Source organism: Phytophthora cinnamomi (assembly GCF_018691715.1).
Source record: "Phytophthora cinnamomi strain GKB4 chromosome Unknown Contig14, whole genome shotgun sequence".
Lineage (NCBI taxonomy): Eukaryota > Oomycota > Peronosporomycetes > Peronosporales > Peronosporaceae > Phytophthora > Phytophthora cinnamomi.
In genome coordinates, this window is record NW_027150947.1 from 2,971,982 (window position 1) to 2,999,029 (window position 27,048).

The 27,048-nt window shown below is 51.9% G+C and overlaps 8 protein-coding genes across 9 annotated transcripts; 2 read left to right on the forward strand and 6 right to left on the reverse strand.

The window, feature by feature from the left end:
• Positions 1 to 220: 220 nt before the first annotated feature.
• IUM83_01640 (protein disulfide-isomerase domain) lies at positions 221 to 1,663 on the reverse strand (the record flags this gene model as incomplete). Its single annotated transcript, XM_067925506.1, has 1 exon — positions 221 to 1,663. One exon carries the CDS (start codon positions 1,661 to 1,663, stop codon positions 221 to 223), a length of 1,443 nt encoding a protein of 480 aa, XP_067797345.1.
• Positions 1,664 to 6,536: 4,873 nt separating this feature from the next.
• Positions 6,537 to 6,809, reverse strand: IUM83_01641 (uncharacterized protein; the record flags this gene model as incomplete). The annotated part of the gene is made up of 1 exon (XM_067925507.1): positions 6,537 to 6,809. One exon carries the CDS (start codon positions 6,807 to 6,809, stop codon positions 6,537 to 6,539), a length of 273 nt encoding a protein of 90 aa, XP_067797676.1.
• Positions 6,810 to 14,590: 7,781 nt separating this feature from the next.
• On the reverse strand, positions 14,591 to 16,687 carry IUM83_01642 (Sulfhydryl oxidase 2; the record flags this gene model as incomplete). The annotated part of the gene is made up of 1 exon (XM_067925508.1): positions 14,591 to 16,687. The coding sequence occupies one exon, from the start codon at positions 16,685 to 16,687 to the stop codon at positions 14,591 to 14,593; it is 2,097 nt and encodes a 698-aa protein (XP_067797227.1).
• Positions 16,688 to 16,837: 150 nt separating this feature from the next.
• IUM83_01643 (jmjC domain-containing protein 4-like) lies at positions 16,838 to 17,281 on the reverse strand (the record flags this gene model as incomplete). Its single annotated transcript, XM_067925509.1, has 2 exons — positions 16,838 to 16,957; positions 17,033 to 17,281. 2 exons carry the CDS (start codon positions 17,279 to 17,281, stop codon positions 16,838 to 16,840), a joined length of 369 nt encoding a protein of 122 aa, XP_067797652.1.
• Positions 17,282 to 17,686: 405 nt separating this feature from the next.
• On the forward strand, positions 17,687 to 20,297 carry IUM83_01644 (Crinkler (CRN) family protein; the record flags this gene model as incomplete). The annotated part of the gene is made up of 3 exons (XM_067925510.1): positions 17,687 to 18,504; positions 20,115 to 20,202; positions 20,286 to 20,297. The coding sequence occupies 3 exons, from the start codon at positions 17,687 to 17,689 to the stop codon at positions 20,295 to 20,297; spliced, it is 918 nt and encodes a 305-aa protein (XP_067797673.1).
• A 147-nt stretch (positions 20,298 to 20,444) lies between these two features.
• Positions 20,445 to 21,545, reverse strand: IUM83_01645 (Sulfhydryl oxidase 2; the record flags this gene model as incomplete). The annotated part of the gene is made up of 1 exon (XM_067925511.1): positions 20,445 to 21,545. The coding sequence occupies one exon, from the start codon at positions 21,543 to 21,545 to the stop codon at positions 20,445 to 20,447; it is 1,101 nt and encodes a 366-aa protein (XP_067797747.1).
• Positions 21,546 to 21,695: 150 nt separating this feature from the next.
• Positions 21,696 to 23,414, reverse strand: IUM83_01646 (uncharacterized protein; the record flags this gene model as incomplete). The annotated part of the gene is made up of 9 exons (XM_067925512.1): positions 21,696 to 21,815; positions 21,891 to 22,367; positions 22,444 to 22,498; positions 22,565 to 22,616; positions 22,692 to 22,744; positions 22,809 to 22,844; positions 22,926 to 23,019; positions 23,096 to 23,153; positions 23,229 to 23,414. The coding sequence occupies 9 exons, from the start codon at positions 23,412 to 23,414 to the stop codon at positions 21,696 to 21,698; spliced, it is 1,131 nt and encodes a 376-aa protein (XP_067797229.1).
• A 330-nt stretch (positions 23,415 to 23,744) lies between these two features.
• On the forward strand, positions 23,745 to 26,428 carry IUM83_01647 (Cytochrome b5; the record flags this gene model as incomplete). Of its 2 annotated transcripts, none has more annotated exons than XM_067925513.1 (3): positions 23,745 to 25,379; positions 25,492 to 26,266; positions 26,382 to 26,428. In XM_067925513.1, the coding sequence occupies 3 exons, from the start codon at positions 23,745 to 23,747 to the stop codon at positions 26,426 to 26,428; spliced, it is 2,457 nt and encodes an 818-aa protein (XP_067797745.1). The 2 variants fall into 2 exon arrangements, with proteins under 2 accessions (XP_067797745.1, XP_067797746.1); XM_067925514.1 differs by having other exon boundaries at positions 24,120 to 24,767; positions 25,576 to 26,266.
• Between the last annotated feature and the right edge of the window lie 620 nt (positions 26,429 to 27,048).

Here is a 27,048-nt window from a genome sequence, read left to right on the forward strand (position 1 = left end):
GGATACCTACACCGCACTCCTCGTACGGATCCCAAAATTTGGGCGTACCATTTAATGGTACGCCAACCTGGCATCAACTGGTTGCATCAAGATTGACCCAACGACGAAACTGGTTGGAGCCACATCAAGTAAATCAAGTTGCATCTCTAACAGATTCAGCACGCACTTGATTTATCCATTAATCAACACAATCAACTTCTTCGTTCTGTATCATGTCCATCTAGGCCATGTGCCCACTGTCTTTTGAGAAGCGGTGTCTCTGTGTCTTCAACACCATCACTACAAGTGCGAGAACCAGCGCGGCCGTCGTTATGGCGTTGAAGTTTTGAGCTGGGAACGGGTACGTGGCCGCCATGATGATCTCATTGAACAAAAATTTATCTTCATGGCCATAGACACTCGTAATGTAGGCCACCATCCCGTCTTCGTTTATCAACGACATCCCGATCGATACAGGTCCACCGATGTCAATGTAGCAGCTGGAGCAGTCCGACACCAACGGCCATTGATCTCTATGCAGCCTCTTGTTGACGGAGTTGTGCATCTTCCAGGCCCACATCACAACGGCATGCGGTCCATTCGTATCGCTCGCTGCCAATTCTTCCACTAAACTCTCCGGGTTCGCCTCCATGAAATGCTGGCGGCAGTCCTCGCAGCCAAAAAAGTATTTCATGTACAAGCGAATAGCCGCCATGGTCTCGCTAGGTTTCCAGCCATCCTCAGCCTTGATGTCTCTCGTGGTCATACTATGAAACAGCGTCCACAGGCCACACGTGTAGGTTTTGCACACGGCCCACCCTGAGTCGTCGTCTCCTCGGGGGTCAAACAAGTCAGTGGGAAAGCTCGTTTCTCTCGCAGTGAGTCTCCATTTGCTAAGCAGTTCCGTCCACTCGGCTAGGGTCCAACTTTCCTGCCGCTTCATGAAATCTGCAAGCTTCGCCATAGCTGCGCGGTTCCCCTCCACCGGGAAGGTAAGACCAAGTGCGTTCACCCAATTCAACGCTGCATCATACCTCTTTCCTTCTAACACCGGCATCCCTATGAAGAAGCTGCTCTCAAGAGCGAGCATCACAGCCTTGCCGGCATCTAGCAGTCGATTATACTTTACCTGGGTCGACGTGTCGTCTTTGAACGCCTGGGCTGCATCTGTCTCGGCATCTTCGCCGTCATTACGCCGCAGCTTGTTCCCTTCAGCGATCGTTGACACATCCATCCCAGACTTAATACGATGCTCATTGAGCACGTCTTCGACCCACGTGGCAACCGACTTCACCGTCTTCCGACCTCTCGCCTCCATATTCACCTTCTCATTTGACCCTAGTGGCACATGGTGCGCTTTGACTGAAGGGTACGCGTGCACCTCCTCCCGCGTGCAGATCTCCTTGTGCCGGTTGCAATCCACCGCCCCGACCTGTACCGTCTTGGACTGCGCGTATAATTCGCCCACTTTCTCCCACTCAGGGGCGAACATTCGGCAGTGCGCGCACCAGGACGAGTAGTAGTCGACGATCCAGACCGAGTCCGAGTCGTTCAGCATCGACTCGTAGCCTTCCACGTCCAGAGAACGCACCACCAGCGACCCATTGAACAGTGGACCGCGGTTATGAGGCGGGGATAAGGCTGCAGCAAGCGGCAGCAGTGCGATGATGAGGAGGAGCAGCATTGACACTCGAGTTCACTACACGTGTCTGACTTGATTAGCGAGGAACCGACTTCGGAGTTAATTGAGGGCATGAGCCACATAAATCAAACGCAAGCTGAAGTTGTGCGATCACCGAGAAAGGTAGCCATCTGTACCGTCTCATACATGCACCGTATGGTCTTAGTCCTAAGCGTCGTTTATTATAGTGAGGAATTTCTATAATACAGTAGAAAACTACTGTTTTGTTTCCCAGGTGATTATGACTGCCCTAAAAACAGTAGAAGTTCACAAAGTGCGATCCATGTCCTGATGCGTACTTAGCTACGAAAAATCCGTTTGCTTTATATTTAAACGCAGTTACAAAATACGCACAGACCGATAGAAAAGGCAACACTTCCTCACGAAAACTCACGACCGCTTTGCTTCATTGCCAAAAGAGCAGACTTTAGGACAAAAACACAGTCAACGTTCGGCAACGCTCGCTTCGTCCTGGATGCATCCGATATTGACGCTGCTGTAGCGTGGGGGCTTCTACGAAGGGACGTTGCAATTGAAACCTTGGATCTTACCAGCTCCAAGTACGGTGTTGCGTACAATCAGCGCCGCAACATCGCAGACACTTAATTTCCGTCACAAAAAGCAGCTAGGTCCGTATGCAAGGAGTTTGCACTACAGTGCGGTTTTCACATTTTTTTCAAGCAGACCGGCGTCAAATCCAACAACTGCACAGGTAATGCAAAATACAAAAAGCTGAATGAAATGCAATTTTTTTTATGTCAACACCCCTGCCGCCGAGCTGGAGTGCCCATTCTTCATCAACGTGTATGGCGAAAAACGGTTGCACCAGCAAACTAATAACGGACTGCTATAGCAATGTAACGGGCCATTCACCAACTGAGCATGCTGTACCATTCGTCATTTTGCCCGATACCTCCATTAAACCTGCTTCAGCGCCACGCGAGGAACTTCGACCGCCGTCTAGACGACTCGTTTTGGCAGCTCCGTAGAACCGAGAGTTGTTCGTGCGCGAAAATACTGACCAAGGCCGCCAACATGGTGGAGGCCTCCTCGAACAACGCCATCAAGGCGGTGGACTCTTCGCTAGCGACGGCTGTGCTCGCTGTGGTGGTGGCGCGGAGCTGTTCGACGTCGAAAGAATCTGTTCAAAGCTGTGGGATAACACAATCGTCTACTATCTGATTCTGTGGGTAGGCTACCGCGAGCTCACATACGAGCCTTCGCAAAACATCCCATGGCAACTACGAGCGAGTTTCGAGCGAGAAGCTGTCGACTTCGTCTGGGTGTGCCAGTCAACGAGAGGAAGGTGCTGACCGCATACGCTTCTAAGTAGGCGAAGCACTAGGGTGACGGCTAAATACATTTGCTTTGATGAACGAACTTACACGGCTAAATACATTTGCTTTGATAAACGAACTTAGTAACTACTGGGTCAGTATTGCATTTGTCCGCACTCGCTGGGGAACAAAACAGTAGTTTTCTACTGTATTATGGAAATTCCTCGTCGTTTAGTTCTAAGGATCAGCATCAACGTGGCCAATCAGAAGCAGCGTATGCAAAGCAGGGCCATACCGCATTTCTTCGGAGCGTGCACAACAGCCAGGAGCATGGGGCGCACTCGGATCAACGGGCAAGACAAGAAGCGCAGGTCTTATCAGCGATCATCAGTGCGTATACCCACAAACAGGAGGCCCTAAGCTACAGAGAGTCCTGTCATAATCTAGACGAGGCTATAGAGAAATTCAATGGCAACCTGGAGGGCAAGGAGCTCCGTGCTCGAAAGAAACAAATTAATAAGTGGGTGTAACAAGCTCCTACAATTCGCGCTGTTTGTGATTTTGGACGCAGTAGTCATCATAAACTGCGCAACCTTGGTGACGCCACGGTGCTGCCCCAAGCTGTAGACGAAGATATCGTTCTTTGGTTGAGCACGCTGCGTAAGGATGGATCCCCACTATCGAGGGTTATGTTGCAGCTACAAGCTGCGGAGATATCAGCTGAAAATGGATTGGAGGGTAAATTTGCGGCTTCGCCTACATGGGTTAAGTTATCCCTTCCGTGTCACAAACTTCCGCTTCGAGTACGGACGCGGCAAGGACAAACGACGCCTCGGAGTGCTCAAGTGGCGGCAAATGAGTTCCGCCCCCATGTATTGCAGACGATTATCGAGAAGAAGCGTATGAAAGTATTCAATGCGGACCAAACGGGTATGTAGTTGCGCATCGTTCTTCGTTAATGTTACTTTCGTTAAGATTTCCGCTGACTATATAATGTTTTACCTGTATTTTGTTATAGTACATACCAAAGCCGACAATAGCAAAACGCGGTGTTAAAACAATATGGGTTAAATGTTCCAACAAGGAGGAAGCACGCGCAACAGCAATGCTTTTGGCGGGCTGGGAGGGCATAAGTTGGCACCATTTATCATATCCAAGTACTCGCCCTCCACTGTAATGAGCAGTGTGAGCAAAACGAAAAACAGCGCCATGGATTCAGCCCATCAATGTGGAAGAGGGAAATAAAGCTATAAGAGCAGCGGGGCTGCAGTAGCTTTGCGTCAGAGGAAGACGGTTAGCCGCTGTCGCGGCCGAAGCGCACGAGCCTGCGCTTCTTCCAGTCTATCACCGGGTCATGCTGTGCAAGCCACGGCATGCCCATTACCACGTCGAACTTATCGTCCAGGTCCAGGACGATAAAGTGTTCGACAAACACTCGTTGTTTGTACGAGAAGCGCACGTTCACGGCGCGCTTCTCGGTCTTCACGATGGCACCTGTTGCCAGTCGTACCTCCAGAAGACTTCGAGGTACATTTACCTCCTCGAAGTCAAGATTCGGCAGGCTCCGTAGTCGAACAAAGTTGCTCGACGCGCCTGAATCTACCAAAGCCCGAAGAGAGTCACTCGCTCTCTTCGAGTAAACCTTCAAGATGACTAGGTTCGGCCTGTCATCTTGCTTCTTGCAGTGAGAGCTAGTCTCACTGGGGGCTGCAGTCCTCAGTGTCGCGTGCCCGATGTCGGCACGCGCGACTGCATTACCAGTAGGGCGCCCCGCGCCTACTGGATGTTCGCGTTTTTTGTTGGTCCGCGGCGATGCCTAGCATCGCCACGACGGCCACCTCCAGGGGGCATTGGAGCTGTACACTCCCGTGCAAAGTGACCGATCCTTCCGCAACGGAAGCATCGCACGTTACCTCCCTGCTGCTGGTAACCAGCAGTTGTTGCGTTCGGGAGGTCCATTGGTTCTGGACCTCCCGTCCTCGCTACCGGGCGCGGTTGCGGCCTCGGTACATTTGCATGGAGTTTAGCCTGCCGCAGGCTAAACTTTTCTTGCATGGCAAGGGTGATTGCAGCTTCGAGAGTACTCGGGTACTCTCGGAAGAGATAGGTCTTCACGGGCCCATCTCTAAGTCCCTTCATGGACGTGACGACTTTAGTCGCCTCGTCTATCGGGTTGGTCACGATGATCGAGACCAAGTATCGCGCACGCTGCGCGTAAGCATTAACGTCGTGCTTACCTTGCTGAAGGTCGAGGAACTCCGCCCTCGACCGGAACTCGTTTTGCGGGGGCTCAAACGCTTGTCTGAGCCCCTCTTTGAATACCCCGTACGTGCTGAAGCACGTAGGATCGGAGAGTCGGCGTCCATACGCCCAACTCCTTGCGCGTCCGCCAAGGCAGGACATGGCGAACGCGACCTTCGACAGCGGGTCGACGATGCGTCGAGCCGCTATGGCTGTGTCGAGTTCGACAAGCCATCGGAGGAGAGACTCGCCCTCTCTTCCCACGTAATTGCTTACGCTCAATTTCAATGATTGAGCACGCGGTGTCGTCCCTGACGACGCCGTCACTGAGGAAGCAGCATCACGCTGCTCCTTCATGATGAATCCCAGAGCAACACCATGTTGCTCCGTCGGCGATAGCGTACGCAGCATCGTAGCTATCGCCGCTTCTCCAATGACTGTTGACAGTCGTTGGAGGGCTTCCCACTCTGGGTCAGACAGGTGGGGGCAGTCAGCGCGTGCAACATGCGTTGCAGGCGTGTTGGAGCTCTCCATGGGCACCTCCGTGCTCATGTGGTTCTCGGCTCCGCGTTCGTACTCCTCGTACGAACGTCAAGCAGTCGGTCGTTGGACGGACTACAAAGTGCTATCAGGTGTAGTGGGTCTAACTTGACTCACTACTTTTGTTTACACGTTGCGCTACGTGTATGAGGAAGCGTAAGCACTTTGTAATAACTTTAGTAAATTATACTTGAGTACACAAATATAATTTAAATCAGAAAAGACTCCAAGTGACTTAGAATAGGTAAAATGAGAACTGTACTGTTTGTAAATTGATCTTCCTCCTCAATCTGCTAAAACTGTTTATCATCTATGAAAGGGGTTGACAGCGGCTGGCTGTCAGGGCCCCGCCAATATGCACGTCTCTAATTGGTAGAAAGATGCTGCTTTCTACCAATAGGATCTGTGGGTAGGTGTGGACCACTCATTGTGGTGGCCCACTTCAATGTATCCATTGGTGTGACTTACACCAAAGTGAGGAAGTATCTAAAACTTTTAACAGATATCCTATCTGTTAAAATCACAAGTGGCTTGTAGCCACTTGTATGTGTAACCCCGTTACACTAGCAGCCTATCCATGATTGCATCATGGACGCGATCAAGCTGCACCTTGGGCCAGTCTCCCTCGGTGAGTTGGTGGAAACCCATTGTCAGTGTCACGACCGGTTACACTGTAGTGCAGATACTGTCTGAACTTGCTTCCATCGGCCCCGCCAGGGTGGTGATCGTTAGTGAAGTGTCGGAATAGCCGGTCACTTCGTCTGTGTAGCCTTGACCACGATGGCTCCGTTCGCTTTCACCGATCCCGACACCTGTGTCTATGGCGATCGGGTCGAGGAAGCAGCGGCCACCACGTCCAGTTGGTCAGCGTCCTGCAGGCACCCTGCGGCCGTCAACGGCGTCACGGCCGTGTCCGTGACGATCGCCTCCGTCGTGCACTTGGCGCAGCTCTGGGCCTCCACCACCGCCGTCAACAGCTCACCTCCGGTGCCCCCCCCCTCCCCCTGCTGCAGCTCGTCAACCTTGACAGGACGGTTCCCAACCAGCGACTTGGCGTGCCCGCTGGTGGGCACACCACGATCTTTGTGCATGTATTTTATGTGTAGCGCTGTTCAAAACCTTTTGTGGTTTTGTGGTTTTGATGCACATAAAACAGTGTCTACTGGACATTACACGATATATAAGCCTTCTGGCTCCACCATTTTAGCCAACCAAATACCGTACCTCACAGAAAGAATGCGTAACAAATAGAATGCCAAAGCCATATTTTTGCGCATTTGGTTTCGTTTGAGAGCACTTTATTAACACAAAGAAAGCAGCTGGCTAACATGATATTTGATGCATTAGCGCCTTGCCTGCTTAATGTTAGAAGCCCAAAATAGCATTACAATAGCTTTGGGCGCAACCGTTCTCTTATAAGAAGCCAAAAACAACGAGAAAAGCTAGGTGAGATCATTTTCCGATTTCCGTAGTCCCTATGAAGAAGTTACTGCTGCGAGATGCTTCAAACGCAGGGTGGGTGGCAGCTCAAGAGGCACGCACGAAGCAAAACAACGTCAACGTGCAAATTCGTATCCAGGCGTTTCCAGAACTGTCGCGTAAATCCAGGGCCAACATCGACGGCAAGGCTGCAGAAGCAAGAATTCAACAGCAGCAAATTCGCAGATTTTGTGGCGACACAATTGCTTCAGCGATTGAGGTTGCATTTGCACAACTGTCGCTTCAATGTGGCGAATCTCCACTTGGCGTCCTGCCCACTAACAAGCACTACAGTACGATGACATGGAAGGAAAGATCGGTAGTCATCTTTTACTATCTCCATCCAGCACTTGGCAGCATGGACGCCGAAGTAATATGCAGGGTTTTCGGTGTTCGACATGCAACTTTCTACAATTGGGTATCCAAGCACTCGTGTTACCCTAAATGGATACCATTTATCGAGCACATAACGCTAATCACCGTCCTGCAGTCCATTCCTGCTGAATTTTGAGGTCTCTTTGGAGTAGGGAAGCTGTGGAACGCTTTCCACCTTTTGAAATTTGCAAGCTAAATCTTAACATGAAGAATGCATATTTGCCTTTTTGGCACGCCTGCAAACGGTAAGAAGAGTGCCAAACGTGCGGCACCCAAAGCATTCCTTCTGTGAGATACGGTAATAAAGTTTGCTTTGGTATGGACATTATCCTGTCCACAAAGGCCCTTTCCAACAATCGACACTACAGCTTTGGGGCTAGTTGTGCATTTTGATAATTAGGGTGCGGAGTGGCGGTGCCCCAACATCAAGTGCCAGTCAGCGCCCAATGCCATAATGCGCATTGTCAAACTTGGACTGTGCAGATGCTCGAGTCCGTGGCCTGTGCTCTCGACTGTGCCAAAGCTCGAGTCGGTACTTTTCATGCTCGCGACTGTGCCGAAGCTCGAGTCGGTGCCCTTTATACTCGCGACGGTGCTGAAGCTCGAGTCGGTGCCCTTCACTCGAGACTGCTAAAGCTCGAGTCGGTGCTCTTCATGCTCGTGACCATGTCGGCAGCTAGCACATCAAACTTGAAATACCTCGATCGCCCTCTGCTGTCAGCACGGGGTATTCCTCGAATCCGTTGGAGAGCCATCGACCCAGCACTTTGATGACCAATCTGTCGGCCCCTGCGTTCAATAGTTTCGTTGCTCCACCTATTCTCACCGAGTGTGTGGAATATTTTTCAGGATCTAGCCCACAGCTTGTTGCAGCTTGTTCGATAATACAGGACATCATCTTTGAAGTTATCCCTGTCTGGCGTGATGTCGATAGTGCGGGATCGTCGGGCGACGTGCCATAACTGCGTGCTGCTTTGTAGATCCAGCGTGCCGCAACAATGAGGCAGATGGTGGGGCCCCCCGAACGATGCAGGAACCGGAGCTCTTCTCTTCCGTATTGGTTGTTTTTTGCCCCGCCGAGTTTTACACTGATGACTGACGCTTGCCGAGGTGTCGTGACGTCACACTTAGAATCTAAGAAGGAGATATCTCCGAGCCGTAACACGTAGTCGTGATACGTGTTGCCGATAAACAAATACTCCGATCGACAAAAGAGGAAAAAGTACGCAAGAAGCAGCCCACCCCATAGCAATTGGTGGCGGCGCAGAACGAGATTCAGCTTCGATCGAATCGCCCGAAGTAGCGGCACCGTGATAGGATGTTTCTTGCGTACCGGATCTGTGAATATGCGAATTCCTCTCAACAGAATTGCGTGGCTGGCGTTGACACCAGGGTCATAACCAAGATGGTTGCGATGGTACCATCGAATCGCACAAAGTTTGCCGCAGATAGTCGAGTACTGATTACCTTGGCGTAGCCGATTCATACCATATCGCCACAAAAATATAGCAAACGCCCCCAGCTGAGTGGCATTTTTGTCTACAGTATCACGATCGAGCCACACCGAGTAGCCCATCATTCCGCACCATTCTTCCCATTGGTGCCATGCGCTATCGTATTTTTCGATGAAGTCTGCGCTAATGCGCCAGCGCGCAAAAGTGCTCCCAGAGCTGCCAGGGCTTCCTCAATCCGCTTGGTAGATACACCTGTGTCCAGCCACACGATAAGTTAGAAAAAGCTTCACGATGTGCCTTCGACTGCCACACCCTACTGCCCGCATCTGCCAACACGTTGTCCACCCCTGGAACATGACGAGCTGACGTATCAAAGTTGTGTTGCACCTCCATGAGCGCTAGTACACGTAGTAATAGCTGGGCAGAAACCTTCCGGCTGCCTCGGGTATTGCTCCAACAGACTGCAGATTGATTATCAATGTTGAATCGGACGTGGCATGGCTGCGAATCCGTCGATCGCCACGTTTTCCCCCACACTACCGCTGCGACCACAGCGCTCAGTAATTCTCGGACATTGATATCGAAACTTTTATTTGAACTCGCAATGCTCCGACGTTCTTCGGGATCGAACTGTATCTGCAGGAATTCTTTTCGAGCGGGAAATGCTGCGCAGATACCGGAATCGCTGGCATCCATTAACACAATGTAATCTGGATCCACACGGTCGACAAATCGGTCAAATCGAATTGCGTTCAAGGGTGCAAGTGTTAGGATGATGACAAACCACCGTAAATCTTCTCGCACGTCCTCTGTGACTTCAATTCTGGAGTAGCGGTGGGAAAGACGGTGTAAGGAGGCAATGCGCTGAAAAAAAGCTGTCGCTGGTCTAATGCACGTCACCACGTGACGCAGACTCCCGAGTAGTTTGTCTAATTGATGCCGAGTAGTATGAGACGATGAGAGCAGTTGGCCCACGCGCACACGTGCCTTCTCGACTTTTTCCAGCGGCATTGAGAGTGTTTGGTCTACTAGCGACCATTCCAAGTCGAGCGCCTTGCCGGAGTTGAACCACTGAGAGAATTTGTCTTCATTGCAAGCACGAGGACCCAAAACATCAATCATTGCGGATCTGAGTGCCAAATCTGCTTCCGCGAGCCTCGTGCCAATGTCGGGTTCAGCGCAGATGTAATCATCACACCATGCTGCGCTCGAAAAATTATCCGATCCGAAAGGTGGCTGGTCGGGCCACTCTGGTGACGACATCTCATACAAATGCTTAATTGCCGCATCTGCGACCCAGTAGTATCCTGGCGAATCCGTCCAACCAAATGGGCAACACAGGTCGATTATTAGGATACCGAGTTCAGGAATCGTGCCTGCGAAGCGACCCACGTGGTCAGCGTGAATCGGGATATGACGGAAGGCCGTATTAACGTCGCCGGTCATCATCTTACAGTCGAGGCCTTCTTTCCGTAGTGTAACTAGCCTCTGGGCGATAACAGCGGCACCTTCGTAAGTGATTTCGATAGCATCGCCAGGGACTGTGTCTTCATTAACAGAGTCGCCATTGGGGAACGACAGATCGTGTATCATACGCGCGTCAATATGCATATCAACTGAACCCTTCGCCACGGCGCCGAATGGGCTGCATGTTACACCGTCGAGAATCTCTATGACCTCTAAGTCCAGCACTAAATACTGACCTGCATCTTGACTTTTCGGGTGTTCTTGACGAGAACATTCAAGGCCCGTGTGGTGGAACCATGATTGGCTGGAGGGTGTTCTTGTTCCTTGAATGGTTTCTTCCAGCGAGGCTTGACGCCGTGTCGTACAATTTCCTCCCATTGCTGCCGATACCGGCAGGACTTCCATGCTTTCCGGTGTGAGGGAATCTCAAGCGCCTTATTGGGCCTTGGGTCATCTTTCGTTTCATTTCGGAGTAGCCGCACGAATTCCGCTAGTGAGCAACCAGACCGCCGAATAAATTCACTGTAGGCGCTCTGCTTTTCTCTATCAATAAGGTGTGCTTGCGTGCGATCAGTAGACGAGACGTTGGGGTACGGGCGAGGAAGCTGGATACAATGATGTTGTAGCAGCGCAGTCAGCCTGGCAGACCCGCGCGAATTGTGCAGCTCAAGGAGGTGGAATCGAACTTTAATGTTGCCGTCGAAACGGGCCTGGTGCTTGCGAAGAAATGCAGTCGATGGTGAAGATTGCGCACCCACCAGCGACGGAGAAGAATTACTAGCTGATAGAGCCTCGACGTAGGTGGTTGGTTCCGTCCTCCGAGGTGTGAGACCACCTGACTCGACACCTTGGGCCCGTCAAAGGTCCTTGAATTCAGGTTTAAGGCCGCCATAATGCTTGAGAATGTAGTTCCGCACGACACTAGGTAATTCCGACGGCTTAAAGTGGCCACTTCGATCGAAGACGCATGCCTCGCCTGTTCCACGACATGCTTGATTTGCAAGATACTTCATACACAAAGGTTTCATACACAAAGGTTTGCCGTTCTCCTCCGGCAAGGCGGCCAGCACTGACGGCGGAACAGCATGTCTGCTCCCATTGCGGTCCATTTTCATCTGCTGCGTTAAGATTACAGTACGTTTTGCTGCTGCTCCGCTTCCGACAGCCCCTGCGCGCCCTTCACAGCTTGATATTCTCTGCTGAATCTCCTCGTGGCGTCGGTCCGCGATGTTTTGAAGTATTTGTTGGTACGATTCGTGATTGTCTGAGAGCTGCTGACTCACACTGTCGGCAGAATTGTGATCGCCCCGGGCGACGAGTGACCGAAAAAGTTCAAAGCGCTCGTCAAGCCAGTATGTGAGCTCTTCTAAAGGCGAGTTTGTCGAAGGCGCTCCGATTGCGGTGCAGACTTCCTAAGAAGTTGCGGGCCTTGTCTACCAGGCACACAACCTCGCTGGTGCAGGCGAGTTCCGCGATGGTACCGAGGCAACGAAGTGCGTCGACCAGGTCTTCCAAGCGGGTCAATTCGCCTACCAGTGGCAATGCATTTTTCTTCGAGAAATCCGTCATGTCAAGTCCGCGGCGGAGCTGCCGCAATTCCTGCGTACTTAGTAAGCGAAAGTGCCTAACCGAAAGTCCACGCTGGCCAAAGTCCCACGAGAAAAAAACGACACAGGACAGTTGGGTGTGGCAAAACATCGAGGCTTTGACACTCACCTTGCAGAAATTCCACATATACAGAAGGAGAAAAATTAGCATACTTACTGGACACCAGACGATCGTGAATTCCCACTGCCACTGAAGAAGGCCGAAAGTGTTGGGTTGCCGTGTCATTCCCATGGACCGTAGGCTGCACGTCCGTCGTCGACGAAATAGCAGGAATGCCCATAGCTGTATCCAGTTCTTCAAGTGGTGTGCTGTTCCCTGGATCGAAACGTGCCCGTCGGCGCAAAGGACTGCGTTCCGCTGGCTGACTGGGACTGCGTGTTCGCTTAGCACGCACTAAACGTGGCGCGGGACCTATAGGTGGTGTGTCGCTGTCATCGTCCGAGTCAAGCAGGCGCTCGTCCGCAGCGTGCACCTGCGTTGTCTGTTGAGGTGTCTCGGTAGTCCCCGGACCCTGCATGGTTAGCGCCTCTGTATACAGAGAATCATTGACCACTACCCTCGGTGGCGGCCGACGCCGCCCGTTATGATAGTAAACGAAGTTGAGAATCGAATCAATGGACGCGTGACAGACCACACCACGGGACACGTCAAATAGAGGCACGCGCGTTGTCTCCTCGGGAGGTTGAATATTAAGACGACCGAAAATTGTAGAAAGCTGCCTTGTCGCGCGTCGCTGACGACCTTCCCCATGAAAGCCTGCGTGCACGGCCTCGTGCAGGGCCTTGGCTTCTCCCAGCATCAAATCACACACAGGGCGGTGCACATGGACGCATTGCGTAAGTCTCCACCGCCAGGTCCTGTAGAAAGGTCTCCTCGAAAGACAGTGATTCAGGACCGTCGATAAACACGAGGTGCAACCGCCCAGAACTAGAGTCTTCGTTCCAAGGATAGCCCACCACAACACCACAATCCCATCGCTTGGGGCCGTCGAGAGGCACCCGGGGTACACAGACGCATCTGCCCATGTACGTACCGATGCCACTTTGGGCTTCAGCCTCGGTGACAGCTCGACGCCCCCACGTCTGGACTGCTACATCCGCAGAGTGCGGGGATTCACTATGCCAGCGCCCGCTCAGCACTAGATCGACGTGTACCGTGTCCGCGCCCGTGGTCCCATCTTGAGTAACACCGTAGCAATATCCTGACGTGGCAAGGTCAGAAGGGCGTAGGTAGGCGTACTGCGGTGCTGACATAGGTGGAAAGCCTGGCGACTACCGCGGTAGCTTGAAAGTAGTTCCGAAGCTTGAGCTACGAGAAGAAAGATGAAAAGTGGGCTCTCCCTCGCTCCTCCTCTCGTAGTGGTTTTCTAACGGTTTTCTTGTGATCGGGAAAAGACGCTTTCGGTTTTGCGTTGCTTCGCGACCCAAACCCTGAAACCACTCATTCTCCTCCAGCAATAGCAAAAGAGTTAACTAGTTATTACTACCTACCGTACTTCACAGAAAGAATGCTTTGGGCACAGCTTGTTTGGCACTCTTGTTACCATTAGTTGAAAAGGCAAATATGCATGCTGTGTGTTATGATTTAGCTGGCAAATTTCAAAAGCTGGAAAGCGTTCTGCAGCTTCCCTACTCAAGGGTTTCAGCTACCTGATTCAGGAGGAGCGAATTGCAAGCATCGTTGTCTTGCAGTTGATCCATGTGCTCTTGAAAAAGGTGGTTATTGGGCTGTCGTGGGTCTTGTCTGAGGTAGCTAAACATGTATTCTATCTTGCGCCCCGAGTCCGGCTGCTCGTTCACCATAGAAACAGCCTCTTCGATTCAGTGGATCATTTGTACCCGATCTACTTTGTACTTACCTAATAATTTCTTCTTGATGGCAGCTTTTAGAGGTCGGTTGGCGTAAAAATCGCAGGTCTGCCTTATTGACGTCAATCAGCTGTAATAAATTCATACATGAGCCCTTTCACTCCCAAATAATCGATCACTTCCTGGCACTTGTGGGCTGAGGCGGCATCCCAGTTGAGGCCGATCTTTTGAACTGGAAAAATACTGACCAGGGAGTCGACATACTTTTTTGCCGAATGCTATTGTAATGCTATTTTGGGCTTCTAACATAACATTAGGTAGGTAAAACGATAATGCATCAAATGTTATGTTACCCAGCGATTGGAAACTGTTTTTTTTTTTTAAGAAATAGCCATCAAACGAAATCAAATGCTCGAAAAGCTGGCTTTGGCATTCTATTTGTTACGCATTCTTTGTGTGAGGTACGGTAGTAGTTAGTGACCCGGGTACTATTCGGTGAAATCCGATAGTAGCGGAATAAACAAATTCGGATGGCCTCTGGCGAATGTCAGATAGGCTCGGGCGATTCAATCAACCGCCCGAGGAAATTTGAGTCCAATTTTCAAGCTGCTCATCACTATCAACTTTGCAATTGACTGTGTCCAGCAAAGGTTAACGGGTGAAAAAATGTGTATTACTTCACTAGGTTCGCCGCTTGTCCTGGAATTGGCGTTGAAGCACGGACAACTTGGCATCAGACCAGGGCGTGCCCGCGTCGGATTCTGGCTGAGGCAGTTTTGGGATCTCGAATTTGACATGAGCTCCATTGCTGATGGCTAAGGCGTCCTGCACGACCGCTGCTACGACTGGGGAGAGTCCGTTGTTGGATGTTTTGGGCGTCGGCAGTCGCGAATCGGAACTGCTTGCCCCTAGCGGAGGCTTCTTAGGGAATTTTGGCACGGATGTCGCGGATACCCAGTCTGGTAGCCCAGCGATGATCCCCGAATCGCTCGCCATCTGCCACTTCATGCGCAGTGAACGGAGTTCTGCTGAGAGTTGTTTGTTCTCTTTGCGTGAATTCGAACGCGTCCAGTCCAATTTATTGCGTACGTCGATGAACTTTTCGTCCATAAGTCGGAGCTGGTCCTCCAGGATACGAGCGCCTTGCTCTAGCTCAGCCACCTTTGCGTCCTGGGCAACGTGTTTGCGGGTTGCAGTAGCCAATTTATCCTTCGCGTCGAGTAATTCTTTGTCTACGCGACGTTGAGCTTCCACTGCACGAGTCTTGGCCGCAGCTTCGTGCTTCAGATGCACCATTAACTTCTCCACGTGCTCCGAGAGAGCGGCTACTTTCTCACCCAGCTCCCTGTTGGTCAGCTCGCTCTTCGCACGCAATTCCTTCTCGACTCGCTCGCGACCGACCATCTCTACGACCTTTTCCCGCATAGTTTGCAGGTCGCGCAGCCCAGTTTGAGCTGTGTCTAGCTCGCTTTCGAGTCGTTCAGTGCGTTCAATTAACCGCTTGTTGCGGCTTCGTAGCACTCGCATCTCACGTTCCAATCGCCCGACGCCACCAAGACCAAGGGCATCAAGAGCTGAAAAGTTCTCCACGTTGGGTAAATGGCAAGATGAAGATTCAGCGCCATCTTGACCTTCGTCCGTTGCGGGATCAAAATATGAAGAAGAAGACGTCCCGGGACCTCCAGCGAGCTGCCACTCATGTTCTAACGCCTTCAGTCGCAGACGCACCAACTCCTCAAGCTTCACGTGCTGGTAAAGCATGTCGTCGACGCTCGAGTCTTGAGTAGCTATCGTGGGATCAAGGCCAATCCCACGAAGTAGCGTGCGACGCACTCCACCCACCTCCTCTCGAAGTTGTGCCAGTTCGGCCTTCGTCTTGTCGAGCAGTTCAGCGACGCGAAGATGCTTCTCGCCTTGCTGGACTAGCTGTTCCGACTTGACAAATACGTCTTGCTGAAGGCCCCGGATCCGAGAAGCAAAGTCATTCGTACTGGTCGGCGTGAGCGACAACAGTGCCAATTCATCTTCTAACGTCTTCACTCGTGCATTGGCCTCATCCAACTGCTCTTGTTTCTCTTGTGTTTGCTGCTCAGCACGACGCAGCAGGGCGTTTTGATTCACGTCGCGCACATCTTGAGTTGCTGATGCTGCCTTCAACTGGTTCTCCACACTTGTTACCTGAGCCTGAAGCTCTTCAATCTTGTTTGAGCTGTCCGCCAACTCTTGCTGTTTGGCACCAACCTCGTCCTCATGAGACTTTCGAGCATCTTCCGTCGCCTGTTGTAGCTGATCATGCTGCACACGGAGTGTGTCGTACTCAGCACTTAGCTGGGCGAAACGATCGTCGCGCTCATCAAGCTGTCTCTGAAGCTCTGCCTCCTGCTGCTCATGTGCTTCATCTGACCCACGGAGACGCTCCAACTCCGCCAGATCGTCCACCATTTGTGACGTACAGCTCTTGACGCTGCTTTCCAACTGAGCTATCTGCTCTTCCAATTCAGCCTTCTCAGCAGCAAACTGCTCCTCCGCATAGCGTCTGGTCTCTTCAATCTGCTCTTCGGCGTACCTCTTAGCTTCTTCCAAAGCCGCGTAGCTCTCACGCCACTGACCGTTCTCTTCGGTTATCGCTTCAATGGTTTGAGTCATCTCTGCAGTCCGAAGTCGCTCCTGCTCCACCGCTGCCTGCATTTGTGCTTTCTCATGTGCATGTTCTCGGTAGAGCTCGTCATTGGCCTGGCGCAGCTCAGCGATCTCCTCCTCAGGAGTCTTGGCCGCCATGGATGGATTGCAAAGCAATTGCAAACGTCGCCACAGCAAGCGAATGCAAACTCGACCAAGGCACCACAACACCAAGCGAAAATAGATTGAACAAACGCAAATAAAAACTAACTCCTATTCCTTGTAGTTGCTACGCACCTCGATCAGCATTTAGTCTTGGTTCGCTTCGGTTAGACTTTGCAGTTGCAAGTCAACATCGAGCCAGGATTCATTCACGTTTGCGTTTTCGTCTACCAGTGCCGCGTTCAGCTCGAGAAGGATGTCACGGACCTATAACATTCATGTCAGACAGCCTCCGGTGAGTAGCAGCTAAACGAAATTCACAAAGTACGACGGAAAACTTACATAGCCGAGGTGGAGAAGTACCCGCCCGTGAACTGAAAAGCTGTTGCTTTCAGGCTGCTGACGTTGCGACAGCATGTCACTGGCTTTTGCGTATAAGAGCTCGCGGAACTCGACGTAGTTGATGCCAGTGTTGGCAAGCATGACCAACTGGCACTGATCCACAAACTCTCGTCCGACAAGGCCCAACTCTTTCAGGTCTTGCAGCTCGCGTTCCACCGCTGCGTATTCACGTTTGAAGAACTCCCACAACTCGCGGACGTTATACCCGTTGAACCAGTTGTGGTTGATCGAGATCGTGTCCTCGAGGTTCTTGACCTGGTGGTACCATCCGCTTGGAACGAAAATCGCGTCTCCCGTTTCTTGGACAACGTAGACTGGTTTTGCTTCATGGAAGCGGGGATACTGCTCTGTCGAAATTCTTCGCCGTCACATCGGGCAAGACAAAACGACCAAACCGGTCTTTTAGCTTCGGTTCCTGCTCGCAATAAGCCGGACTTACATACTTTCCCTACAAAGGTAACTTAGGCAAAGTTACTGGGTCAATATCCTTCCAGCTGTGGGTGGGACGAAGGTCGATCAGCCTCTTTCATTTCCACTAAAATACGATCGAAATTCTCTTCTTTCTCATTCCAGAATTCGCCGCCTCGAGAAAAGATGGTGAAGCTCTTCTGTGCGATCGTTGGCGTGGCGGGCAACGCGTTCCCCGTGGTCATCGACGCGGGCGAGACGGTAGGAGACTTGAAGGATGAGATCAAGAAGAAGATGCCAGTCACGATCACGGGCGAGGCTGACAAGGTGCAGCTCTTCCTGGCGAAGACAGCGGACGGCACGTGGCTGACGGAGGCAGACGTGAAGATCGGCGTGAAGGACACCACTGGCCTGAAGCCGTTGGATGCGGCGCGATCGGAAATTGGCGATGTTGGACTATCGGAAGACGCCGTGCGGCTCGAAATCAATAAGGATGAAGTTGCAGCTCTGAAGGGCCCTGTGAACGTGCTGGTGAAGGTTCCGGGGAAGGGGAAACGATCTCGGCGGGACGGATGGTTACCAGAGTCTTTCCTACCGGTACCGAAGAAGCAAAAAGCGGAGGAAGGCGAGGAGACCGACTGCTTTACGAGGTTGTTCGTGATGAGAGGCTTCCCCCCATTGGCGCACAAAAAGAGGGCATACAAAACGATCGTGGAGAGAGAGTCGTATGTTGTGATTTTCACCCAGTTACTGCAGGAGGTGAAGACAAGCTTCGAATTTAATGAGACTCAAATGGGGGAAGAAGAAGCTAAGAGGGATAGTGAATCAAGTACGAATAGTGAACCAGGCATGGATACCAACCTGATTGTCACGGGGAATCCAGGTACCGGAAAGAGTCGATTCTACCTGTATTGCATCTTTCAGCTCATTCTTCGTGAGCGAGAGGATGTCAAGCAACTGCCCCCGTACGAGTTGGTGGTGAACTTCGGCAACGAATTTCACAAGTACGATGCAGCAAGCGATGCGTTTGTTGAACTGAATGACGAGGATGTTCGCTCCCTTCGGCAGCAACCCTATGTGCTCCGGCTTGTCGAGGCTACATCGACCTATCTTGTTGGGTGGAGCGGGGTCTCGATTTTGTTCGCCTCTCCTGGCGTTCACGACCTACACGATTTCAAGAAGGTCGACGGATTCAAGTTTATAATGCCTACGTGGAGTTTGGAGGAGCTGATACAATACAACTCCTTGCTTCCGACATCTTTGCAACTTGCCGAAAACGATCTAGTTTCCAGATACGACACATTTGGTGGAATCCCCCAGTCCATCTTCACGAGAGCTGTGGCGGAAAAACAATCAGACCTGAATCAGGCAATCTCCTTATTCGGTGCGCTCAAAATTATTTCGCAGTGCAGAAGTAACAGTCCCGTGAACGAACGTGCTTACAGCCACCATGTCCTTCAAATGGTACCCACCCGAAAGGACTTCCGTGCGGGCTTTTATTTGGATTTTCTATCCAAGCACATCGCCGAGTTGGTTATTGACAACGTGCACGGAGAAAGCCTCGCTAAAGTCTCGGAATTTGCTGTAGCTCACGATGGCGATGACTCTGGAACTACGTCTGTGGTCCGCGGCAAGATATACGAGATGCTCTGCCACAGATGGTTTAGCCCGGCGAAGGCGACAACATTACAGTTTCGTCACTTGGACTCTACGACTATTGCTGACTTGACCATTCCGCTAGAGATGCCAACGGTTCGCTTTACTTCTCTCGATCAACTTCAGCTTGGTGAGGGCTGCACATACTACCGGCCGATTTCGAAAACGTTTAGAGCGCTGGATGCATTCATCTGGGATGGATGCAACAAATGTTACGGCTTGCAGATGACACTGAACGAGGATCATGGAATCAAAGCTGCGCCATTGAACACATTTCTTACGTGGTTAAAGGACGCTGCTGGAATCAACACGGAGTTCTACTTCGTAATCGTGGTTCCAAGCAACATTGCAGATTCATATCGCAAGCAATCAGTCAGGACAAATACCGGTGCGGTCAACCGAAGGCCCGGAGCAGCGGCGAGGGTAAATCAGTTTGTAACTGCGCTGGACGTGTTCGGTAAGGGCAAATGATTTTGAGCCCTGCCGATAGATATTTGACGAAAACCTAGTCGATTCGGGTAACAAAATGGCGTTGGAACGGATTCGAAGCCTTGATGGTTTCCAGGCATTAACTTAACGCATGCTCCTCTGTGACCAGCGTTGCCAGGTCACCTTCGGTCTTGTGTTTGAGTAGAGCTACCCATGCACTCTAACGTCACTTTGTTAGCATCCGATTCTTGGTGTAGATGGTGCTTTTTTATTGAAAAAAATTGGCACCGGGTCCTCGCTGTATAGTTATCAACCATTTCACGCCGCATTTGTTTTCTCTTCTAGCAAGCGAACACACAAACGAAGTTAATTCAGTTGGTGGACAAACCAATGATATCGGTGGCGGAATCTGAAGGAGAGACCCGAAATACGTTTGAGTTCTCAAGTGTTGTTGTAATAGCCGAAATTTATTCGTCTCTTCTTGTTTATTTGGTGGTGCTTATTTTCACATCATTGTTCTGCGCGGTAGCCCGGCATTTGCAGATGAACACTGGGATTGCATCACGATTGACGACTCGCAGTTTCGATCATCAACGTCCACCTTGAGCGCGGTCCCGGTCACCATACTTACGCAAGCAATATCTTCATCACCCTCCTCGGTTCTCAACTGTGCTGAATTGTCGGGATAAGCGTATGTCAGGCGATTGCTTGAATCGCCCACGGAAATTTTGCGTAGAACCCACACAATACAGCCAATACCCATCACCATCAACCTTGGTGAAATGCTATGCTGCTTACTTCATTAGGCTCGGCGTTTGTCCTGAAAGTGGCGTTGTAGTACGGACAAATTGGCGTCAGATCACGGTGTGCCCGCATCAGACTCTGCCTGAGGCAGTTTCGGAATCTCGAACTTGACACAAAGCTTCACGTGCTGGTAAAGCATGTCGTCGACGCTCGAGTCTTGAGCAGCTATTGTGGGGTCTACGCCAATCCCACGAAGTAGCGTACGACGCACTCCACCCACCTCCTCTCGAAGTTGTGCCAGTTCGGCCTTCGTCTTGTCGAGCAGTTCAACGACGCGAAGATGCTTCTCGCCTTGCTGGACTAGCTGTTCCGACTTGACAAATACGTCTTGCTGAAGGCCCCGGATCCGAGAAGCAAAGTCATTCGTACTGGTCGACGTGAGCGACAACAGTGCCAATTCATCTTCTAACGTCTTCACTCGTGCATTGGCCTCATCCAACTGCTCTTGTTTCTCTTGGGTTTGCTGCTCAGCACGACGCAGCAGGGCGTTTTGATTCACGTCGCGCACATCTTGAGTTGCTGATGCTGCCTTCAACTGGTTCTCCACACTTGTTACCTGAGCCTGAAGCTCTTCAATCTTGCTTGAGCTGTCCGCCAACTCTTGCTGTTTGGCACCAACCTCGTCCTCATGAGACTTTCGAGCATCTTTCATCGCCTGTTGTAGCTGATCATGCTGCACACGGAGTGTGTCGTACTCAGCACTTAGCTGGGCGAAACGATCGTCGCGCTCATCAAGCTGTCTCTGAAGCTCTGCCTCCTGCTGCTCATGTGCTTCATCTGACCCACGGAGACGCTCCAACTCCGCCAGATCGTCCACCACTTGTGACGTACAGCTCTTGACGCTGCTTTCCAACTGAGCTATCTGCTCTTCCAATTCAGCCTTCTCAGCAGCAAACTGCTCCTCCGCATAGCGTCTGGTCTCTTCAATCTGCTCTTCGGCGTACCTCTTAGCTTCTTCCAAAGCCGCGTAGCTCTCACGCCACTGACCGTTCTCTTCGGTTATCGCTTCAATGGTTTGAGTCATCTCTGCAGTCCGAAGTCGCTCCTGCTCCACCGCTGCCTGCATTTGTGCTTTCTCATGTGCATGTTCTCGGTAGAGCTCGTCATTGGCCTGGCGCAGCTCAGCGATCTCCTCCTCAGGAGTCTTGGCCGCCATGGATGGATTGCAAAGCAATTGCAAACGTCGCCACAGCAAGCGAATGCAAACTCGACCAAGGCACCACAACACCAAGCGAAAATAGATTGAACAAACGCAAATAAAAACTAACTCCTATTCCTTGTAGTTGCTACGCACCTCGATCAGCATTTAGTCTTGGTTCGCTTCGGTTAGACTTTGCAGTTGCAAGTCAACATCGAGCCAGGATTCATTCACGTTTGCGTTTTCGTCTACCAGTGCCGCGTTCAGCTCGAGAAGGATGTCACGGACCTATAACATTCATGTCAGACAGCCTCCGGTGAGTAGCAGCTAAACGAAATTCACAAAGTACGACGGAAAACTTACATAGCCGAGGTGGAGAAGTACCCGCCCGTGAACTGAAAAGCTGTTGCTTTCAGGCTGCTGACGTTGCGACAGCATGTCACTGGCTTTTGCGTATAAGAGCTCGCGGAACTCGACGTAGTTGATGCCAGTGTTGGCAAGCATGACCAACTGGCACTGATCCACAAACTCTCGTCCGACAAGGCCCAACTCTTTCAGGTCTTGCAGCTCGCGTTCCACCGCTGCGTATTCACGTTTGAAGAACTCCCACAACTCGCGGACGTTATACCCGTTGAACCAGTTGTGGTTGATCGAGATCGTGTCCTCGAGGTTCTTGACCTGGTGGTACCATCCGCTTGGAACGAAAATCGCGTCTCCCGTTTCTTGGACAACGTAGACTGGTTTTGCTTCATGGAAGCGGGGATACTGCTCTCTGTCGAAATTCTTCGCCGTCGCGTCGGGCAAGACAAAACGACCAAACCGGTCCTTTAGCTTCGGTTCCTGCTCGCAATAAGCACAAACGACGTGAGGTATTGCTAACAAGATTAAATAAACAACGATCTCACTGATAACGTACGTCGTCCGGGTGGTAGAAGACCCACTCTTTGCGACCACAAACGTTCACTGACCAGCTAACGACGGAAAATAACCATTTAACTAGTATATCCACGTGCATCAAACGGCGATAACTGTCATACCTATATGAGCGGAACACATCGTGATGCAGCGGTGTCCAGCTTCCGGCGGGGCCTTATCAGACAAGCAGGTAGCAAAATTAGATCGCCCAACAAGCAGCAACAGGCGATCTCCTTCACATTTCCCCACCAAGGTAGACGAACCGGTAGTCGCTCTCGCTCTTCTCCTTGTGATCCCACCACCTAACAGCAACCGAATAATCAGCCGTCATTCGAAAGCGCTTAAGCCACATCAACAGCTCCGTACCAGTTTAGCCAGTCATCCTTGAAAAACGGTGGCGTTCTGAATCCAACAACACACCACCACAACCAGTCAGCTACGCTTTGCTCAACCTCTAATATCCAATTGCTTCCAGCATCCTACTCGTAAACATCGTGACCAAAAGCATGCACAAAGTGCCAGTCCTTGAGGTATCTCTTGCCGGCCATCCCGTTCTCAATCAGCTCCAAATATTCATCTATCATACCACAGCAACAACCTCCCAGTCAGCTCTCAATCCCTCACCAACTCCTCCCTCCAGCTCCCTATCGCACCGAGTCTCATCGTGCATCGCTCCTCTGCGCCGTACTCCGCGACATCACCACTCGCCACCTAAAACCCCATGAAAACTCACTAAAACCTCGCTCCAAACGCCTTAAAAATGAACACCACGTGCAGATCTCGCACCGGCGCCTGCGCAGCCCCGTATTCCGCCTTCAGGTGCTGGAAATTGATGCTCCGCCCGTCACGCCACTGCGCTGCCCCCGGGAACCACCGCTCCGTCACATTGCGCAGCAGCACCGGTCGGTTGCGCGCCATGTAGCGCGCGCAGAAGGCCTCGTAGCTCAGCGTCGCCGCGTCCTCCACGTCCATCACTACCGGTATCAGTTGATCAGTTGATGCGTGTCTATCAATCATAAAAAAAAAAACGTTACGGGAATCAGAAGTGTAGCCATGTCGGAATCAGACGGACGTCGCCAGGTTGAAGCTGTAGACGAAGCAGCACTCCACTCAGCGGTTAAAGTACGTCAGTAGGTCAGGTAAAACGCCACTGGATTAGTTACCAACGGCCCAAGGGATCAACTGTTGCTGGCGCTTGTCAGTTCACGCACTCCTCTTTCCTCTCGGTCCTTGGCAGGCTGAGCCTTCTACTTGTCTCTTCGGCCAAAGCCGAAGACTGAAACCCCCTTACGCCTCGCTGTCATGGCGGCGTCCCCAATTTCCACGGACTCGCCTGTGTCTGGCGGTGGCGACACGGTCATCGCGCAGTACCTGGCGACCAAAGTGGCGTGGTGGGCCACGTACCCGCGCATCCTGGTGGTCACGGCCTCCACGCTCAGCTCGTACAACCCGGAGACATTCCAGTGCACCAACCAGTGGGAGATCGCGGACATCGAGGCAGTCGACATCTCGCCGGCGGCCAACCAGTTCGTGCTACGGCTCGAGAAGTCCCGCTTCCGGTCGGCCAAGCTGAAGTTCTCCTGCGCCGCTCGAGGTCACCTGCTGTCGCTGCTGGCGAGGCTGAGGCGCCAGGCGCAGGGGAAGGCCCTGCTGTACCGTGTCGTGAGTCCACGACGGCTGCATTTCCGCTGCATCGAGCAGTTCGCCAACGCGTCGCACAAGTTGCTGTTCCTGCAGGTGACAGTGTCCAGCGTCGTCTTCTTGGATGAGTGCGGGCGTCGGGTGCAGATCCTGCCGTTCTTATACCTGCGCAGGGCGGCGTTTTCGTCGGCACATAGCGAGGGGATGGTGCTGTCGACGGCTTTCCACGACCGATTCTTCCTCTGCGGAGAGAGACACGAGTGTCTGAATGAAATCGTGGCGGCCGCGAACGATGCGGGCGTCGAGCTGTACAAGACGTCGAGCACCATCACGGCGCTGCAACTTCGACTGCAGAACACGCAGGTGCTGGATCGGGCGTCGGTGATCCGCTTCGATGTCAAGAAGGCCAGGAACACGGAGGGGAACGGTGACGCGGCGCCTGGGAGCGAAGGCAGCGATGGCGCCAAGAAGGCGTACAAGAAGATTCAGCTGATTCTGCAGGGCGACGCCATTGTGGAGATGCACCGATCCATGCGCACAGTCATCGCGCGCCCATACAGCGCGTTGCTGGCCATCGTTCGCCCCGATTGGGACCCGAGAACACTCGTGCTGGAGTTCAAGCAGGAGGACACGTTGGTACTTGATGTAGAAGGCCGCGACCAGCTCGTCACGCTGTTGCTGTTGGTATGTCGGGAAGCAGGGCACCACAACGTCATGCTTATCTCCTCGGGGCTCAACTATTGCCGATTCTATCACCCTCATTCTGCTGACACTGCTGTGGGAGACGACAGCAGTCTTGCAGGAGCATCGATGGAGACGTTTCTGCTTCGGAGAATCACGCAAACGGGTGTTCGGCCAGAAGATAACAACGGCGGAAGAAGCCGAGGAAATAGCGTGTGGTCACCGCGCAGACGACGCGGAGCGAGTGTATCGACGCCCAGGGGGTCTCAAGGAAACAACGACACCCCTCGGTCTACAGACTCCGACTCCAGTGTTCGAGGAGGTTGGTTTCAACGACGAATCAAGGAGAAGCGCTCTACGGATCCCCAGTACGAAACGCGCAACTCCATCGACTCGGATTTGTCCATGAACGAGAGTGTCAGCATCGCCATCGCGATGGAGGAGCTCAATGCCAATCTCCCACTCGATGAACTCACCCGCAGCGGACCAGGTCAAATTGAAGTGGTCAACAAAGCGCTGGAACTAGTTTTTGAGCACCTCGTGAGCTTGGTAGCCTCCCTGCGACGATACGGAGATACCATGAGTTCGGAGCTTATTACTACCTTGCAAGCACTTGTGCGTTTGTATCACCATCCAGATGCATGCTTCACTGACGAAACGGCAAGATATCCTGCTGTAACTTGTTGTGTACGTTGTACCTGTACTGACGGTTGTGAATTTATGGCAGATCCCCCGAGTATCCGATGCTGTGCATGAGCTCATTCTCCAACAGGACGTTCTTACATGCTACTGGTGCTTGAAGTTGTTACAGTGCTTTCTGGGCGTGCGAACGCCAAATACTGCGGCCAACTATAACGCCGCAGGAGACCAACGAGCCAAGGTGATCCAGCACTTCGTACACAACGGAACGCTTCACCACGCCATTGTCGACTTAATTCCAGCCTCCTTCGCTGCATCAAACAACTCGACATTCATGGCCAATTCGTCCACCGTCGGAGAGGCATTTTGGATGGCTGACCCGGATGTTGTGCAGACCCCGCCATCGAGCCTCTCATCATCTCAGTCCTCCATTTTGTGCACAAAGGAGGCTCGAGTGCAGAATGAGATTAACGTCGTCTTCTACGAGACACTACTGACTCTGCACCACTTGCTCGTGTTCTTGAAAAGCACTGCGAAGATGCAGCGGGCGTCGCGAGATCGGCAAAACTATATCGCAGGAGCCAATCGACAGATCCAACACGGCAACTACAGCGACGTGCCAGCTGAGAAAAATACAGACGCCCTTGCAGTTAAATTGCTGGAGAAGTACCGATTCCTGATGGACTCCATTGTGGATGTTCGACTCGTGCGGATGGCTGAGACGTCGGTGGCCCTTGTTCAGTTCGTGTTGAACCACTTCGCAACCAAGACTACCGCTAGCCAGCTTCAATTGGGGCCAACCGACAACCAGCTCTCTCACTCTAGTGATAGGGAGTTCTACGACTCGCGAAATAAGCGGCTGGGTGCGCTTGGATCGTTTCTTGATGATTATCGCGCCGTCACCGAAAGCAGAGCAGAGACTCGATCGCTGCTATTTGGTTCTGAGAGAACCATTGAAATGCCGCTCAATACTTTCAGCTATGCCACCACCGAGTGCACTAACGCAGCCATGGAGAGACTACTGAATCCTGGTACTACAAATCGTCTCGGGACCGTATTGTCGAATGGATCCATGAGAATCGAGTATCTTGATCCCAGTGAGCCTCCGAGTTCAATTCGTGATGAAGACACCTACGTAAAACCCTTGGAGCAAGAGGTCAAAAAGAAACCATCGGAAATAAAAGTCTACCGGGCACCGCCAAAGCAAACGCCGTACGAGAAACCCTCGGAGGAACCACGCAAGCATGATGTTTTTGACAGCCTTGCCCCGAGCAACAGTAACCAAGTGTACCAGCCGTCCCTACCGTCCTCAGTGAAGCGCTTAGTAGGCCAGACAAGCCCCATCCGTTCCATCCACAGTGACGTCGGAGCAAACCTTTTCAATAGCGACGATGAAGACGACACAATCGGTCCACTAGTGTGTAGTGATCACGTCTCGACCGCAGCACGCTCACCACGCGCTATTCGTAAAGCGTTCCAGGCTTCCGTTGGAGCACGACGAACTGCAAACGAATGTGACGCCTGCATCGGATGCAACGATGTGTGCACGAACGAACGGTGTTTCTTCTGTGCTGAGAAAGAGTATCAGCTAAAGGTAGCTTTTGCCGGGTCATCGGTTGCTACTGGGCCAACAGTTCGTCAAGTA